Below are 18973 nucleotides of genomic sequence, written 5' to 3'. Positions count from 1 at the left end.
TCTGTCAATAATAAGAATGGATATTTGAGATCATACAATGATACCCAAGCCTCAGTACTTTTCATTAAAATATAAATTTAAAATCTCTACTTGTATACAGTATGCATAGCAAGATAAAGAAACATGAGAAATATGAGAAGCAATTTTAACAGACCAGCATTCTTCATTCTGGAGAGAATTCAGGAAACATGCATTAAACAATAAATAATAGCTGGGGTCAGGTTATGCTTTACTATTCATAAATATAATAAAAACATATTCTAGTTTAACCAGTTCAGGTGCTCAAAATAGCTCAGTATTATGATACATCGTCTTCAAGAATTTACTAATGAAAAATAGTTCTCTCTGCACAATGAAAACTTTGTCTTCAGTCAGTGTCTTCTCCTGCCTAAACACAAATCAAACCAACTTTCTGTAAAAAAATTTTTTGGCATATAAAAAAGAAAGGGGGAAGAGTACAATGAAAGTAAAGAACAATTGATTGTCCATCTCTAACTGAATCTTCTGTGTATACAGAGCTCTGTTCTCAGCCTACATGTATCAAGGGCTCCATTCAGGGGTCATTTTGTAGAAAAAATAGGTGCAGGAGTTCAGTAGCATATCTCATTTGCATATGCCCCGGGATCTGTGTGCAGCAGAGAGAGAATTCCCCACTGCATGCAGACCCTGGCTGGAGGTTCAGGAGCTGTGCTCCTGTGAGCTTCTGCTGAATTCAAGCCCTGGCTCCATCCATGTGGTCCATGGGGCTCTCCCAACTAAGTCAAACCTCCAAGCCTAGGCATTTTGAAACCACGACCAGTCAACCACATGAATTCCTCCAATACCCCAGCTTAGAAACTGAAGCCATCATTCCAGAAAAGGTAACAAACAAAGTGACAAAACAGTATATTACAGACCAAAATCAACACCACTGTGTATATAAACAATAAAGAATTTATAAACCTGAGGAGTCTTTTCTTATTTTACAGATTTCCTGTACTGTGTATAAGGTATCTTTGTAAAATAAGAAAATGGTGTTGATTTTGATCATTCCAGAATGAGCTATGGCTATTTTGACAGAGTATCTCATGAACTTAAGTAACTGAAAAGCTATAACAGAAGAGTCTGGAGGAACAAAAGACTGAAAGAAGCACAGTTCGTATGCTCACTGCCAGATACCAAGCTTCAGAGCAATGAATGCATTATGAGCACAGATCCCTAAAGCTACATATAATGTTTCCAGTCAGAAACTGATTAGAGTATGAAAGGCAAACCCACACCTATATTTAGACCCATAAAGCATAAATAGCAGGTTAGACCTTTGATTTCAATTTCAGCAAGTAGGGGGCACACAAGGAACTCATAGGGGAGATGAAATTGCAACCCCTAATTTTCTCCCCTCCATGGGACAGACATATTCAGGATTAAACATTTGATGGGGTTACCAAAATTATAGAACATGTGCATATAAATAGGACAGCTATTAATCTGCCTAATATGAGCCACTCTGCAGCCTAAATGCAATTCTTGTAGTTTTAAAATGCTAAAACCAAAGAATCTCAAATCATAAACTTTCAGAGAAGTAGCTTTTTATGATGTCCCAAAGGGGAACTTTAACAAATCACTGTTTCTGTGTTGTCTACCAAGCAGGATTCCTGGTGTATGAAAATACTGTTAAACATTCAAGTTCAGAAATTACAGCAAACTGTGGTTAGGTCAAATACTTCTTAACCAGACAATGTTCAGTGTCAGCTGTAAATGTGGAGGGAGGGAGGGAGGGAGGGGAGAAATATACAAACCTGACAATAAACCAAGCTCAATCTGGTATGCAGTATCTGAATACAGAGTTGTTCTCTCTCAAAATTCAATGATATAGAAAGTTTACTCCATTTTATAGCATAGTCATAGCCGTCCTGACTATGAAAGTATCCACCTTTGTGCCATATCTGTATCAGGTCAAAGGGCTCAGCTGCATACAGAAACATTGCTTTAAATGCAGAGGTTTTTCTACAAGACTTTCCTGCTTGGCAGTTTTACAGTTGTGCAAGCTGGAAACCCACAATGACTTGTAAGGATCACTTCATTTTCCCCTATATCCTTTCCCTCTTTTTTTCTTTTTCTGGTAGCCTGTATATCATCTTCCCTTTCTGTAATGTACTGAGAACTGAGACGGTTTGAAGGCAACATAGTTTATTCTGTAGCACATTACAAGAGAGGGAACACGCGGGCCAGGCCCCGCTTATATACAGTACCTGGAACAGCCCCCTCATCCGACCAGGCCAATCCTGGTTGGTCAAACTTCCCACCACAGATCTTGAGGGGCGGGGCGACAGGTGAGCTCCATCCAGGGACCCAGGGGGTTGCCTTCAATAGCGATCGCCATGCGGCCAGGTCACTTATGTTCAATACATAACACTCCTCCCCCCTAGCTCAGGACACATAGTCCCGCAAGTACGCGGGGGCCGTGCGCTCCCAGGTAGACCGCCTTGGGATGGCTGGTGGCGTCATTATCCTGTCCTCCATTTTATTCTCACAATAAGCCTGTGAAACAGATTAAGAACATGACCTGCTCACCCAGCAAGCTTCCATGGCAAGGTGGAGATGTGAACATGGATCTCCCAGACCACAGTCTAACAATCTAACCACTACAACACACTAGCTGTGAGCTTTCCACCCTTCCTTCCCCCAGTAAGCTCTTTCTGGGAAAAGTCTGGCAAAAACTGTAGTAGTGAATAACTCAAGTGTGGTGGCCACTTCTAGGCCCAACCAAGTTCTACAAGCTGTATGGAGGCTAGGGCTGCCAAGTTTCTGTGGGGGGCAGGAGATCCCCAGCTAGGCGGGCTCCAACTGGCAGGGAGGAGTCCACCAGGAGATCCCCATCCCCAAAAGAGTCCTATCACCACGTGGTGTGTGCAGCGCCCAGAAGTAATGTATTGTGCTGGGCATGTTGCGTGGGGACACTCTAGGAATTAGTGGGAAACCCTGGTTTCACATGGGGATGCTCTAGTAATTTGAGGGGAAACTCTAAATTACTAGAGCATCCCCATGTGAAACCATAGAGTTTCCCACAAATTCCTAGAGCATCCCCATACAACATGCCTGGCACAATACATCACTTCTGGGTGATATCATCATGCCATGGGGAACTTGGCAACCCTAATGAAGGCTGCCACTGGGCCCAGGTAAGTTGTGTGGCATCATGTTGTGCAGTAGCCACTACTGTACTCAGATTTGTGCAAATTACACAGTAACAAGTTGCCTGGTGGTTACTACTAGGCCTGCCTCTGATAAGTCCTCCTTCCAAGACAGGATGAAGTGGAGCAGGGGTGGCCTGGGAGGCCAAAACACCCCTGGACACACACACCCTTTTACAGACAGAAACCAAGGCTTGAACTTTAGCAATACTGTTGTGGTTGCCTAGCAACCCCACAACAGCTACTGAGGGCATTAGTTTCTTAAAACTAAAAGTACTGCTTCTATAATTTGGAAGTGATTTAACCCCCACGTTTATGTGTGTTTGTCTTGGGCCAGACAAGCTCAGCAGAGCAAAGGGACTCCTCTGAGGAAGAGGGGAGGGTCAGCATACCCAACCCAAGTTCACAGCCAGTGGCAGAGGTACTGCAGGAGGAGGCAGTCTCTGAGGGGCCAGATACAGATCTCAGCCAGGAACCACTACACTGGTCCCTCAGCTTCCCAGTCCTAGGCTAGCAACAGAGAGTCAATTGCCAGTCAGTTCACCCTCCCCGCCCACCATCACCAAAGCCTCAGGAATGTTACTGGAAGCAGATTAAGAGAAACCTTCAAGCCAAAAGGTGCCTGTGCCCTTCCAGCAGTTCAACACCAACCCAGTTTCAACAATGAGGATGAGTGCTTGCAGGAGCAAGACTTAGGCAGGCAGCAGGTGCATGATGCAATACAGGTTGTTAGCAGCATTGAGCTTAAAAGCAACAGAAAAGAAGTAGATGTGTGGAGGCAACTTGTCTGTTAGTGGCTGATCTTGTTGCCTGTATTTTGGATAGATTTCTTTGTCTCTGACCTTGGCCTGTATTGTAGAAACCTTGCTCTTGGATCCCCCTTTGAACTTGAAGCTGAGTGCTGCCTAACCTGTGCCTGAGCCTCAGAGCTGTATTTTGACTAACCCTGACCTCTGGGTGTTTACTGTGTCAGTAGCCAAGTAGTGTTTAAGATTTCAGAATGTTCTGCAAACCTAGGACATTTTCCAAGTTAGTATAGAGATCTGTCTTGTCTATGACTCTAATCTCTGCATTACGTATCCAGTCTCTGTATTTAAGTACCCATAGACCAACCATGTAGAGAATTAGATATATTATGTTTATTATAGCTCAAAGCTATGCATGGTTGATTAGAAGTAACTCAACAAGTTCCATAGGGGTTATTATCAAATATGTATGCACAGGCTTGTAGTCATAATCTGATTTCAACTAACCTGTTTCTTTCTTCCTTCCTTAAATTTTATTAGCATATTCATTAGCTGGAAAACTAATAGTTGCTTGTACCTGACCCACCTGGAATATGTCACTACTAGACCAAAGATTTTCCTCTGAATAAGGAAATATTCTGGTTGACTAGAAGTGTAGAACTGGGGTTTGTTAAATGACTAGTTCATGGGGCATAAACTGTTTGTGTTTCTTGAACCCTGCCCAGTCTGGGTACAAAAAATCATAGGTAATTCAGAAACCTTTTTGTCATTATGTCGCTTTCAGGTTTTAGGCTGTCCTTTAGCATTTCACACCTCTTTAAATTGGAATTCTATTTTACGAGCAAGAAACCACAAGGACTTTCAGGAAGCATCTCACTTTCCTCTCCACTATTTCTTCATTTTCTTCCTTGAAAGCCCCCATAACCTCTCCATTTCCTGCCTCCTTCTTCACATCCATTGGCAATCTAATTTATCTCCTCCACATCTTCTGTTTTCCACCTACCCTATTCTTGGCACTCTCTGCCTGGGAAAACTGTGGCCCAGTTGCATGGTGTCTGTTGCCAAGGCAAGACCAATTGCACAGTGGGGAACCTGCAAGGGCTTTTGCCGGGGGGGGGGCGGCATTTTACCCTTCTCACTTTCTACACACTACTTTCTCTTTCTCTCCATCAGAAACCCCCATATAATCACCCTTCTCTTCTTCCCACCCACTAGCCTAACCTTTACCCGCTTTACTAGTTTCAGTTATATTTATTCCATTCATAACCAACCTTTCACCAAAATGGGATCTCAAAGCAGCCCCGTGGCACAGAGCGGTAAAGCTGCAGTACTGCAGTCCAAACTCTCTGCAAACAACCTGAGTTCAATCCCGGTGGAAGTTGGGTTCAGGTAGCTGGCTCAAGGTTGACTCAGCCTTACCCAGCTTGCTGAGGGAGAAGTGTAGATGATTGGGGAAGGCAATGGCAAAAAAGTCTGCCATGAAAACATCATGATGTGATGTCACCCCAGAGTCAGAAACAACTGGTGCTTGCACAGGGGACTACCTTTACCTTTAAAGCAGTTTACATAACTTTCCTTGTCTCCATGATATCCTCAGAAAAGCCCTGTGTGCAGGACCAGACTGGGAGTGAAAAACCCTGGAAAAGGGCCCCACCCTGGCCTGGCCCCCAAAGGACAGAAAGAGAGTAGAGAGAGCCTGCTTGACCCTCCATCCCAAAGAGGCAACCTGCCTAACCAATGATCAGGTTCAGCTTTCCTAGCCTCAGGCAGACTGAGCATTCCCTCCCTTGTCTCGGCCAAACTGGTTCGACACCTCCCTCATGTAGCTCGGTTGTGACATCTGGGCACCTTCCTCACCTCATATGTGGCTCAGCGGGGTACCACCATCTGTCTTGCTGAACTTAGGGCTCAGCCTAGCTGGGTGCTGCTGTCTGCCTGGCTTGGCCAGACACTGCCATTTTATTCTCCTTCCATGGTGCTGGAACAGGCATTGCTGTCTACATCACCTTGCGCAGGCCTCAGCTGAGCCAGGCACTATCACTCGCATCCCCTCATGTGGCTGAGCCAGTCGTTGCTGCCTCCCTCATCTCATTTTGCCTAGGGCTGGGCTAGGCTCTATCTCCCTAGCCTCACCTAAGAAGAGGAGGAGAAATTGGATTTACACCCCACTACCTGAAGGAGTCTCATAGTGGCTTACAATCTCCTTTTTCTTCCTCTCCCCACAACAGACACCCTGTGAGGTAAGTGAAGCTTTAATTTTTAATTTAATTTTTCAATTTATACCCTGCCGTATCCCGCAAGCAGGCTCAGGGCGGCTTACAACATTAAAACAACATTAAAATTAATCACTTTAAAACATCATCACCACAAAAGCTGAGAGAGTTCTAACAGAAACTGCTCAAGAGGAACAGCTCTGCAAGAACTTGTAACTGACTCAGGGTCACATCAGCAGGCGTATGCTGAGCACCACCTCTTCCATCTTGCATGAGGCTTGAGCTGGCCATGCTCAGCTCATCTGCCACAGGGCTGACCATGTCCAGGTGTGGGGCGAGGCCATCTGCCCACTGGGAGGCATTCTTAATGTTCTTAATGGTCAATCTGCCCCTGCCTGTGAGGTAAGTTCGGCTGAGAAATGTGTAACTGGCCCAATATCATGCAGTGAGTTTACATGGTAGAATGGCAAATTGAGGTCCTGTTTAGAAACTCTAACCACTGGCTTTTGTGGGGTGGCTGCTGCTGCATTCTATCAAGTTGTCCAGTGGTTGTTCCAGCCCTCCCTCAAAGGTCAAAACAGCCCTGGATAGGGGCCCTCCCCTCCCTTTGTCTGTCAGAAAAACCTGGGATGCTTTCATAACTGTTGCGGTTGCCTAGCAATGGTCTCTGAGGGAAGCTGTCACTTAAAGCTACAGCTTCTCCTTTTATAATTTTGTTGTTTTTTTAAAAAAAATGTTTGTTTTAGATTTAAGATTCTTCTGCAACATGAGGTGTCCTTCAGGTTTGTAGAAAGATCTGTTTGGTCCATTCATGGGTCCAGTCTGTGGATTAAGTATCCTCAGATTTGGCCAACTTAGCTATTAGAATTTTTTCCCTATTGGCTAAACTTTACATTGGTCGTTTTCGCACTTAGCGTTTGCTCCCCTTATTCCGCGGCGCAATTATGTCTGGATCATTTTTCTCGTTTTCGCACTAGTGACTCTTTGCGGAGTCGCCTTCCCTGAAGCCCCGGCTCAAATCGTTTTCCCACTGGCATCGACTTGAGTTCGATGCCCTGTCAATCATTTTTTTTTAAAGCGCAAGTCTGGTTGCGTAAGGACGTAACAACGTAACAAGAGCGTCACGTGTGCCGCTTCTGCTTATGGATTGGCTGCAGCTGTAGCATCCTCCACAGCCCTTTATGTGTTAACAGAAGCATTCACAGTGGAGAATCTGGATGTCAACTTCCCGCCACTGATGGTGATTGGCGGGTGCTCAGCGCGCTCTGAGGAGTCGTCTGGGTGTCCCCAGCCGCCTCCGCTGGCTGCGTGGACTAACGCTATTTCGTTATAATGAAATGGTTGCGCCATAATGAAATGGTTATGGCGACACACTACACGTTGTTCAAACTGGAGAAAGCTTTTACATTTAAGCCTCCCAGCACTAGTGTGTGTGTGTGTGGCAGGTTCTTCCCTTCCCAGCCTCGCTCCCTCCCGGGTGGCGAAGCTGGGATTTCCTCCGCGCTCTGCCCTTTCCCCGGCTGGCGCTTGCAGCTGCAACAGCGACCTAACGAACTAACGAAATGGTTGCGCCATAATGAAATGGTTGCGTTATAACGAAATGGTTATGGCGATACACTACACGTTGTTCAAACTGGAGAACGCTTTTACATTTAAGCCTCCCAGCACTAGTGTGTGTGTGTGTGGCAGGTTCTTCCCTTCCCAGCCTCGCTCCCTCCCGGGTGGTGAAGCTGGGATTTCCTCCACGCTCTTTCCCCTCCCCGGCTGGCGCTTGCAACGGGGACCTGACTGATTCCTGTCGCCAGAGCTCCCCCCCCGCCCCATTCTCTCCTTCCCCTTCTGTGGCGCGTGTGAAGAGCGAGCTCGCGTCTATTTTCTAACCGAGCGGAATGTAGCCAGGGAGAAGAATGCAGGACTCCAACTTCCCATTTTATACATGGCGATTTTGTGCAGGTCCAGAAATCCTGGTGACACAGCTGAGGGAGGCATTGCCTTTTTAAAACACACACACATGAACGCTTTGGCCCGCGCCGGCACTAGATTTCCCCCCCCCCCAACAATGTATAATGTAGTTGCGAGATAACGCAACAGCGAAATAACGCAACTAAAGTCAATAATAATTAAAAAAAATTCTAACGAAACCAATTAAAGTGGCAATTGAGGCTATTCCAGGAGGGGGGGGGGGTTCTATTTGTTAATTTCGAAATATCGCTATTACACAAGAAAGATGAAGTTTTTTTTAAAAAATGGCCGTGCGGGCACTTTTGGGAAGCGCCGCGAACGGCTGATGATTGGCCAAGGGGGTGGGAGGACGGAAAGGGAGAGGGTGACGCCCACAAAGCAGTCGATCCGGCGTGGATGGATTTCCCACAGCAAACTCCGAGGAGTGGATCCGGTGTGGATCCGGAGGTTTTCAAAAACTCCGGAAGGAGGTGGATCTAGATACTGCGGCGTGAAACCCCTGCAGCGCCGGAGCAAACCGCAGCGCCGGAGCAACAGGTGCGAAAACCAGGAAAAGATCCGGAGGTAAATGGGGTGCTACGCCGGAGTAAACGCTAGTGCGAAAACAGCCATTCTGTTTTATTCTTTTAAAAGATTTAACAAACCCTGGGTTTTGTTTCTGGCTTACCCCAAAGTTCTTGCACCTGCAAAAATCCTTTAGTAGACATATATTACATATATAGAGAGAGAACCATTAGAAAATCACATCACTCAGTCAAGATAGATTCAGATGGATAGCTGTGTTGGTCTGAAGCAACAGAACAAAGTTTGAGTCCAGTGTGACCAACAAAGTTTAATTCTGGGTATAAGCTTTCATGTGCATACACACTTCTCATAGCTTATGTTAAATACTGGGTTCAAGATGCATAGCAGTAAAACAGCTCTGTTTTAACTAGTGAAATCAAGACTGAACTCAGGGCAACCAGCCCTGCTTAAGTAACCTGCAAAACCCCCACCCAGTTCCCAATTACACACAACTATTGGTAGAATAGCCAAGCCATTAGTCCCCATTGGCCACCACCCAGAGTCCAGGCAGCTACTGTTATGGAGCCTCAAGCTCAGCAAGTCTCTGGGAGAACATCCTTGAATATTCTCGATTTAATCCACATCTGTTTATGAAAGATTATACCCGGAATTCAACTTTGTTGTTCTTAAAAGTGCCACTGGACTCAAACTTTCTATAGCTTAATCAAGAAAGCTTTATGAAATATTACTAAGATGCAACACAGAACTTAGGGAACAGCAATGAGCCTAAGCAAGGGGCCAGTGAGAAATCTGGTTAGCCTATTATAATCACTTATGAGAGCTGAAAGGCACCCCAGAGCAATTTTGAGAGAGAGACAAGCATGTGGGTCATAAGAAGCAACTTCTGGATTTGTTAGAAGGAAAATGAGAACATAAAAGAAATGAAGAATTTAAACAGGAATTTTTTAATGACTTAGTTTAAAGAATTAATTCTACTTCAGAAAATGTTTGCTTCTGCTGCAGCTAATAAAACCCCTTTCATGGTTGGATTCAAAAAGGAGTGGGAAAAGGCAAAAGAAAATAAAGGGTAAAGTACACAGCAACAAGTGCACAGAGATAGTCAAATGAAAACAAATAGTTGCAATAACTAAGCTAAACGCATGTTACCTTACCTACACTGTAGCAAGTTCCTCAGAGCATAGCATGTACAGAGTTCTTTATGATAACAAGAAGTCAAAGGAGTCCTTAACACCTACTCAACCTCCCCCACTTTCCATCAAAGACTGAAAACTGAAGACAAATGTCTTCAAGCAGATGTCCAGATATTTAAGCTAGAGTTGGAGATAAGTCAGCCTCCTTTCTAAGACCGAAAGCAGATTTCTCCAGACCTATACAAATCCCCATCACTGATGTCAGAAGCTACTTTTACCAATCAGAGCTGCATACAATACAGTCTCACTACCATCAAGCACCTGGTGATGACTCTGAACTTCCATGACAAATAGATGGTCTGGTCCAAACTGGATCATCCTTTGTGCAAATGGGATTAAGGCTGCCAGGATGGAAGTGAATAACTAATTCTAATGGAATCCAGAAGTCTAAGATCCCAGATGTTCTAGGTGGTACTCTTAAACCTTAGCAAGTTTTACGACTTCAGTCACACAAGCATCATGATTTCATAGAACGTATGCTTCAGTGACAAGATATAAAACAAGTTCTGCCTGTGAATGCTTCCCCCTATTATGACTCCAAAATATATCAACCACATTAATAACCTGTATCACTGCAGTCCTTAAATTCCGCAGGAGGACAGTATAGAAGCAATAAAAGAGCATATAGCCTTACGGAACACAAACTGGGCACAAATGCTTTAGGAAATAATTAAAATGGTGAGTTTAGCAAACCTTTAGCAAACCCACAGTAGCGCTGCTAAAGGCAGATATTCTGCTTTATTCTCATAATAGCTTTTACTGCTCACAAATAAACATACAAAAAAGCTAATAAAAATCCAGGGTACTTTGCCAAACTACTAAAGAGTTGTTTTGATTGTATCTGAAGCATATTTGCCTTTTAAAAAGTGCATTAACACTGCTACCATAAGAGAATTATTGTATTTCATTATTAAACAGAACAATTTCCATGCAAACACTAGCCAGGTAGGAACTCCAAGCTATGACATCTGTATGTGCAAACTGGTTAACTGCCAAAAATGTGACATACAGTGCAATCCTGAGCAAACTTACCCCTTTCTTAAACCCACTGATTGCAACACTTATAGAAGGTTATAACTCTGCTTAGGATGGTACCATTAGATGACTTCATGTTTTGCCTAGGTTATACTGTAGAGACAGCCTCTGCCGCTATCCAGAGATTTGTAGGGAAAGACTTGCATTCCAGGTGCCTTTGTTCTCATCCACCAACACCTGAATTCATGAGCAGATGTTACTTAAGACAAAAAGAAATCTTCAAAGCAATCTTGAAAATAGCGGTAGAGTACAACGAAGGGGATGGACAGTACTATCTAAAGAAGAAAAGAAAAAGCTCTCACATGGATGTGCAAAAGACTTCTTTCCCTTTCTCAGTGGTGGGATTTATTAACAGCAAAGTCTAGTTCTCTTCTGGTTGCTTGTTCATGGGAGCTTGCCTGTTCAAGTCAGCACCAGCCTTGTTTCAATACATATCTGAGCTAAGCTTAGTGTAGCTGTGTTCATCAGAAAATCATAATCCCTGCCTCAGTCCAACAGAGTTCTACTTAATGACTGTGGGATCCCTTTCAGATCTGCAAACTTGCTGATGTTAAACTCTGTTGCCTGAGTGTGTAATGTTATTAGTTAGATAGTTCTGTGTTTCTAGATAGCACCAATACTGAAATACACAGCTCTTCAACTTCAAAAGCACAAAGGGACACTGACGGCTCTCCCACTGTTGCTTACATAAAGTAAAATTTACCTGAAGCAGAAGACCTTCAAATTTTTTTTTAAAAAATAACAAAAGTATGAAATCCAAGCTACACATGTAGCTACACCAGTTCCCTTTAATAGCTTCTCTTTTTCCAAAATACATAACTCTGAAGAACACTCTGTTCAAGATGAAATTTTCCATAGCTTTCATGTGTTATTGAGACATCCATTCCATGAAGGCCTGGACCAAAATAATCTACAGTCTATAAATGGCACATCTTTTCTTGGCAAGTTCTATTTTCTTCCCCATCCATTATTGGAAATTCAAATAATTCATACTAAAGTAACCAGATCACAATGTTAGGAAAGGAGGTGGCTTCAATACCTCTGCTGCCTAATTCAGAGTAAGTGAGAGGAAGACAAGGTCTCCTATGGGTGATACCACTGCAATAAGACCACCCAGGAAGTTTCAACTCTCTCTTCCCATTCACTCTTACTATCACATGGTGGTAGGTGGTAGCTGCCACTTCTTGGCCATTCTGATGGTTTACATACTACTAAGAAGATAGAAAAGCACACCACACTAGAAATATCAGCAATACATTGCTTTGAGGGTTAGGTGGGTGGTTTTTTTTGAGGGGGGGACGCTTCACTCTATGCTGGCATTTATCACCTACAAGCAGCTGCATCAACTTACCCTAAATATTTCCCTACAGTAGTATCATCAGTAAAGTCAATTATCCAAAATAGCATCAGCTCCCATGTATCATGGCATCAAAGAAGTGGACTACATAGTATTAACATTCTTTTCCTCCTGTTATAAGAAGCCTATCAGATTTTAATGATGAAACTCTACCCTCTCTAAAATTACAATTCCTGAACTCCACCTCAATCCATTCCTTCCTTTAAAATCAGTGAATGCAATGTTTTTCCACTTGCATCTTAACCAACAAATGCAAGGCCATAACTAAACAAGTTAATTATAGATATGAATGGGTACTCTTGCAGCCACCCAGGGTTTCCTTTGGCATATTGTTTTCTCAGAGCTCTGTAGTACATTCATTTAACCCAGACTTTTTAGCTCTAGACAAGCAAGAGGAGTCATACAGATAATCTGGGCCCAGCAGTAGGAAAGCTATAAAACAAAGAAGGCAATTTTAAAAGTTTTCAGAGCTCAGAAGGATGCAGCTAATCTAAATATCTGATTTTCATGTTAAAAAATTAGTGTGTTGTTTTTCTCCACATGAGGAGTATATATTTATTATGGATATATTGTTCTTATTCTACCATATTCTTAGAAAAAAGCAGGTCCTTGAAAGACATTGAAAATCAGCATAAAACTCATGAGATCTGGAAACCAATTAATTCAGGTGATTTTTCTTACATGCAAATAGAGGAGGAAGAGGAGACGGTTGGCAGTAGGGATGGACGTGAACCAGGAAAATAGAAAGGGTTCCATTTAAATGGCTTTCCTAGGTGGCATGTGCACCTGGAAGTGAATGCATGCAGGCAACTGTTGTATGTGTGGAGGCAGGGGTAATACTAAAGGTCAGCTGGAATACTTGTGCAATGTCGCCTATATGTCTGTGCCCAGGTTTTTGCTAACTCTTCCTAAAAATGCCAAACTCTGCCGTTCTCGTTCAAATTTTCAAATTTTCCCCTTTGAAACAACATGCTGAGAAATAGCACTGATTCTTGATGGCATCATAATGCCACTGGGAAAAAGGCAACCATGGCAGCTGTTGATACACTGCTTCTAAGTAACAGGAAATTGTAATACACAAAAAGGCCCAACTGAAGTATTAGTGGAAATTCCATACATACCACATAAAATTCCGAGTTTCTATTCCAAAATAATAGAAAAAAATAAAAAATCATTTCCTGGAAAAATATGGGAATGCAAATTGTGAAACAGAGGAAGAATGGGAGAACTACGGGCTGTTACTGACAGAATGACTGTTGTAGCTGAGTATGCAAATCATGTACCACAACTCACTGGTGTATAGGCTTCCCAAACCCCCCGCCCTGCCGGGGGACCCCTGAATTAGCAGCCTCCTCCCCCACTCTCCAAAAATCCAGAAGTGAGGGGTGGGGGGAATGGCACCGTGTCTCTTTCCCTGCCTCCCTTGCAGGCTTCAGGCTCCTCCCTTCCTCCGGGTCACAAAGACCTGCCCACCGCCGGCCTGCTATTCGCTCCAGTCCGGCCTCCCTTTGCAAGGTGCATGCTGGGACTGGTAGTCCTTGCGTCCTCTCCGGCTGCCGCGTGGCATCTCCTCGGGGAGTCTGGCCGGCGGTGGGGGGGGGAGCTCCGCCCCCAGAGGACCATGTGCGTTTCTACCTCTGGAGGCTTCAGTTGCTGATTGAAAGGCTTCCTCTTGGGATGGTGTGTCTGTGTTACTTTGAAGAAGTTGGCAGCAACTCGTGAGTAGAGAGGCCAATCCCCCTTCAGAGTCACCAGAAATGGGGGGGGGGGGAGTCTGCTGAGCACTTCATTATTCTCTATGTGGAGATCGATTCTCATAGGGTATAATGGGGAATTGATCTGGAGGTTTCGGGGGCTCTGGGGGAGCTGTTTTTTGAGGTAGAGGCACCAAATTTTCAGTATAGTATCTGGTGACTCTCCCCAAAGTATCCCCCAAGTTTCAGAATGATTGGACCATGGGGTCCAATTCTATGAGCCCCAAAAGAAGGTGCCCCTATCCTTCATTATTTCCTATGGAAGGAAGACATTTTAAAAGGTGTGCGGTCCCTTTAAATGTGATGGCCAGAACTCCCTTGGAGTTCAATTATGCTTGTCACACCCTTGTTCCTGGCTCCGCCCTGATGTCTCCTGGCTCCACCCCTAAAGTCCCCAGATATTTCTTGAATTGGACTTGGCAACCCTACTGGTGTGACATCAAACCCACTAGTACACAGGCATCTCCAGTTTGTGGGTACAGATTTCACTGGTTTGTGGGTATAGTACGACATCTATTTTACATGTCTTAGTTCCCAGTTTCAGTCCTCAGCACTTCTAGTTAGAAGGGTCTGACAGAAAGTAATGTGAAGCTCTAACTCATATAGTAAGCGTATCATACTCATTATGTCAATTGTGTCTAAAACAACTCTATACACAAGGGCAGTGTTACTAACAATAAAAAAGGTAAAGGCAGCCCCTGTGCAAGCACCAGTCATTTCCAACTCTGGGGTGACATCACATCACAACATTTTCACAGCAGAATTTTACGGGGTGGCTTGCCATTGCCTTCCCCAGTCATCTACACTTTCCCCCCAGCAAGCTGGGTACTCATTGTACTGATCTCAGAAGGATGGAAGGCTGAGTCAACCTTGAGCCGGCTACCTGAACCCAGCTTCCACAAGGATTGAACTCAAGTCGTGAGCAGGGCTTGGACTGCAATACAGCACCAATTAATCAACAGAACATGGGCCAGCAAAGGAAAAAGGAAAGAAAAGGTCCCATTTGCAGGCACCAGTCGTTTCGACTCTGGGGTGACGTTGCTTTCAGAACGTTTTCACCTACTTTAGTATATTGTATTTATTCTTTATGAACATCTTGTGAACTTTGGATAGGGCAAAATGGAAATATTTTAAACAAACATTACAAATTGGGGTTCTTTGACTGAGAACAACAAGCATGCTAAAAATCACAGTTTAGACCTGGTATTGTTATTTCGTACCTCATGCTCCTAACATGTTTATTACACTAGACGTAATCTTTAGATTAGTACATTCAAGTGTTCAAACTTAGCAACTGAGATATATAAATCTTATAAAATAAGATCTATGCATTTGAAATTTAAAACAGAAAGCTGAGATTCCTATATATCGGAATCATAATTCGTATCCCCCAGCTTGTCTACCTCAGATTTAGAACCATACCCCATAATACCTTTTTTGACAACATGAAGGTAAATTTTGCATTTAAAGCACCCCATAAACATGCTGTGAGGTACAAATTACATTTGGGGGGGGGGGCGTGTCTACACACAACAGACTGCTGAGCTCCCAACTGTGTATCAAAAGTACCCAAATAGCTATTTACTCTGCCTGTAAATATGTAACAAAATATTCCTCCCCAATGTTCCCTTTCTCCCCAACATTGAAATTACTTTTCTTGTTGGCAGAAACAATGTATACAGAATCTCTTAAAGTTATAACATTGTTTATATATTAAAAATAAAGCCTATTTAATCTTATTAAATTAAAAAAATAAAGCCTATAGCATTTTCATGTTTCCCTGAAATTTGTAATGAATGGGAAAATGGATATTCCTCATTCTTGAAATTCTTACTTCTACAAAACAGTTTCTACAAAACAGTTTAATTTCCGCATTTTGCAGTTTGCTTCAGACTGCCTCAACAGTTTGTCTTGCATGGGTACTTATGATTCACTCTCACCCTGTTTCTTGTGGGTGATTCTGGGCACAGCACATGCTTCTGTAATCTCTGTTCCCTTTTGCAAAAGGTATGGTGAGGTTTTCATAATTTCAAGCACTCAGCTCAGGTCCCATGGTAACAGCTGATAATGAATAGTACTGCTCTAAGCAGGACCTCTTTCATGGTGGTAACTAATTTTGTAATTACTTGAGGAAATTGTGAAATAGAGGAAGAAGTGAACCCAAATAGAGGAAGCAGTAAGCCTAATTTTGTGGAAGTCTTTCTTCCTGAATTACTTTATTTAATGATATCATTTCAGCTGTCCCACCAGAAATAAATCAACAAACAGATGTAATTGTTACCTTTTTGGGTACCATTTAAAAAAACCAACTAGGTGATGCTGCATCCATTTCAAAGACTCAAGAGTTCTAAGAAATAGAAATTTTTAATGTCTTTTTACTCAGTGCTTCAGTGCATATAGCAAAATGGCCACCACCAATGCTTGTGCCATTTCTTTCTTTCAGAAGAAATGGCGATTGTGCATATCAGAGGATTGCATATAATACATTTTTCCACATGCACAACCACAGTACAAGGAATGCAACAATTTGAAAGGGCTATAGTCTGGGCACAATGAGTTAGCATGTAGGAGGAGGAAAAATGTGCAGAATATCCATCTTAGGGTGTTCAGCATACAAATTTTGTGGATATTTGGGAGATATCTGGTTTTGTTTTTGGAAAACTTAATCCTATGACAACTTACTGTTCCAAGGTCAACAATGAAGCAGTCTCCTTTGTTGAAGCTTGCCCAGCTGAGAGGGACTTCAGTGGCCCTCACCACTCTCCGGCCCTTGATGTGCAGAAGTCTTCGTGCACTTAGGTCATTTGTGATTACGTGTTTGAAACCAGAGGCAACACCACCTGCCTAAGTGAATTAAAAAAATGTTAACCAACCAAAGTTTCTGGTTCTGTCTTGTCATACAGCTGAGGGTCTGGACCTCAATTGTTTTACACAGGGCTCAGTTCAAACATCATGCCAAATAACCATTTGTGCTAACCATAATTTAGCACCTAAAACCATGGTTTGAGGCTCCAACATACATCAGGCAAACCATGGTTCAGAACTGCTTCCACTTTCCATCTTCTCAGCATTCAGCATTAAAAAAGTCAATCTTATCTCCATGGTACAGGGACCTCCAGAGGTGTATGGCATGTTTCCCAAACTTATCACATGAAGAAACTTGTAAACATTATAGTTCTGCTACCTCTTCTGTGGTAACCCTTTTTGCAAAACGACACGGAATGGGAAAAAAATCTACCAATCTCACAACTGTCCTTACATCACAAAGCTAAACTGGAATTGCAAGGAAGATGTCATCTCGAGACAGGTATTTCATAACAAACCCAGAAGGAATGTCTGATGATTTAATGAGAATGGAAATAAGGCGAAAGTGAGATGTTATCTCTGGAAATGGATGGCTACAGTCCTATGGTTGCCAAGATAATGGAAATGCAAAAGCTAAGACAAGGGGAACCCGCAAGAGAAAACTGTCCTTCCTGCCTGCCCCTCCCCCCTCAAAAAAATAAAGATGGGACATTGGTTTCCAATTGGTATCCAGAGTTCCTTTTCCCTTTTTCTAATAGTAAAAAATTAAAGACAGCAGAAGGTGACACTGTTCACAGTTCAAGGTCCTGGTTTCAACCTTTAAAGCCCTGTATGGTTTCAGACCAACATACCTGAAGGACCACTTAATCCCTTACAAACCCACCCAACCACCTAATCCATTGTGAACCTGCCCAACCATTACAATCAGCTTTGGAGGCCCTAGTTCAGGTGTTTTGACTGAGGATTTTTTATGATGTTTTTCCATGAAGCAGATTTCATCATTCCCATTCATTCAGTAAAGATTGTACATGAAATGTTCTTAGCAGATTGCACCAACTGCATGTTCAACTCCATGGCCACCCAGCACAAGATATATGTGGAAGCAAGTCACTAAGCTAGGCTCCTCCTTGCCCACAGTTCCTGGAACACTGTTAATAAAGGGTCACCATGGCACAGAACAATACTATGCAAACTTACTCCAGTCCAATCTCATCAAAATCAATGGATTTAGACAGCAGTAGCTCTTCATAGGCTTGTACTGTCAATGAATAACAATTCCAATTCCTAATTAAATGTGGTCATGTGGTGCAGATGTCCTATGGCAAGTAGGATAGCCCCTATATGGCTCCACTTAACTGGGGTAGAAAAATGTCACTGCAAGTTCCTCAAGTCTGGGCTAAAACAGCATTAAGTTGAACACTGCCAGAGCTTCTGCTGTAATGCTGTGTTTGTTTTCACCCTTCATTTTGACTTCTCAGAAATACAATAGTTTTGTAAAAAAATATATTATTTTTGTAGAAATTCCCCATGTGTGCACTATGACGTACCTTATACTTGATGCCATCCTTGAAATAACCAACAAACTGTGTAGACTCATACCCTTGGATTTCTCTGTGCTGTACAGGCTTTCCTCCAAGGTAATCATCCATCTGAACTGTGAAGATTGCTGCTGCTGTGCTTTCATCCTGACTGCATTCTTTTCCTACAACAAGATGAAATTATTCCATTTACAGCAGGGTAGGGCACTTATTGAGTATCTTCCCGAGAAACTCTGGGAGTTTGGCAAAGGGGCAGAGGAGAAACTATGACAGCACCCACACACAATGTCTTTGGATCCTAGCCCACCATTTTCTGGAAGGCTATTTTGAGATGGGCGTGAGGGCAGGAGGTCACAGTGGCTTGCCCCCATCAACTCCAGCTCTAGAAATGCCTGGAGAATCAGAGGTGGAACTTGAGCAGGGAAGAGCTTAGGGTAGGAAGGTGATGTGATTGAGTCCCCACCCTCCAAAGCTGTCATTCCCTCTAGGGAAATTGATCCCAATAGTCTGGAGATCATGTGTAAATCCAGCAGAACTCCAGGCCTCAACTATAGGTTGGCAGTATTCTCCAGTACTGTTTTTGTATCTAGGTCAGAAACAATAGTAGACAAATTTCAATCAAGATGAATTAAATCAACAATTTAAATCAGCAAGAAATTAGCTTTTCCGTTGGAT

The 18973-nt window shown here is 43.1% G+C and overlaps 1 protein-coding gene across 2 annotated transcripts in view; it reads right to left on the bottom strand.

Moving 5' to 3' along the window:
- Positions 1–18973, bottom strand: part of SCIN (scinderin) — an 88454-nt gene that overhangs the window by 56775 nt on the left and 12706 nt on the right. For both annotated transcript variants that reach the window (XM_060248579.1, XM_060248580.1), the window contains exons 2-3: positions 18308–18462; positions 16638–16799 (exon numbers count right to left, since the gene is read on the bottom strand). In XM_060248579.1, coding sequence (XP_060104562.1) covers positions 16638–16799; positions 18308–18462 — 317 coding nt within the window. The remainder of the gene's footprint in view (positions 1–16637; positions 16800–18307; positions 18463–18973) is intronic.

This window comes from Heteronotia binoei, chromosome 10 (genome assembly GCF_032191835.1).
Source record: "Heteronotia binoei isolate CCM8104 ecotype False Entrance Well chromosome 10, APGP_CSIRO_Hbin_v1, whole genome shotgun sequence".
In the NCBI taxonomy this organism is placed as follows: domain Eukaryota; kingdom Metazoa; phylum Chordata; class Lepidosauria; order Squamata; family Gekkonidae; genus Heteronotia; species Heteronotia binoei.
The sequence above is the reverse complement of the archived record's forward strand: the minus strand, read 5'-3'. Positions and strand labels throughout refer to the sequence as shown.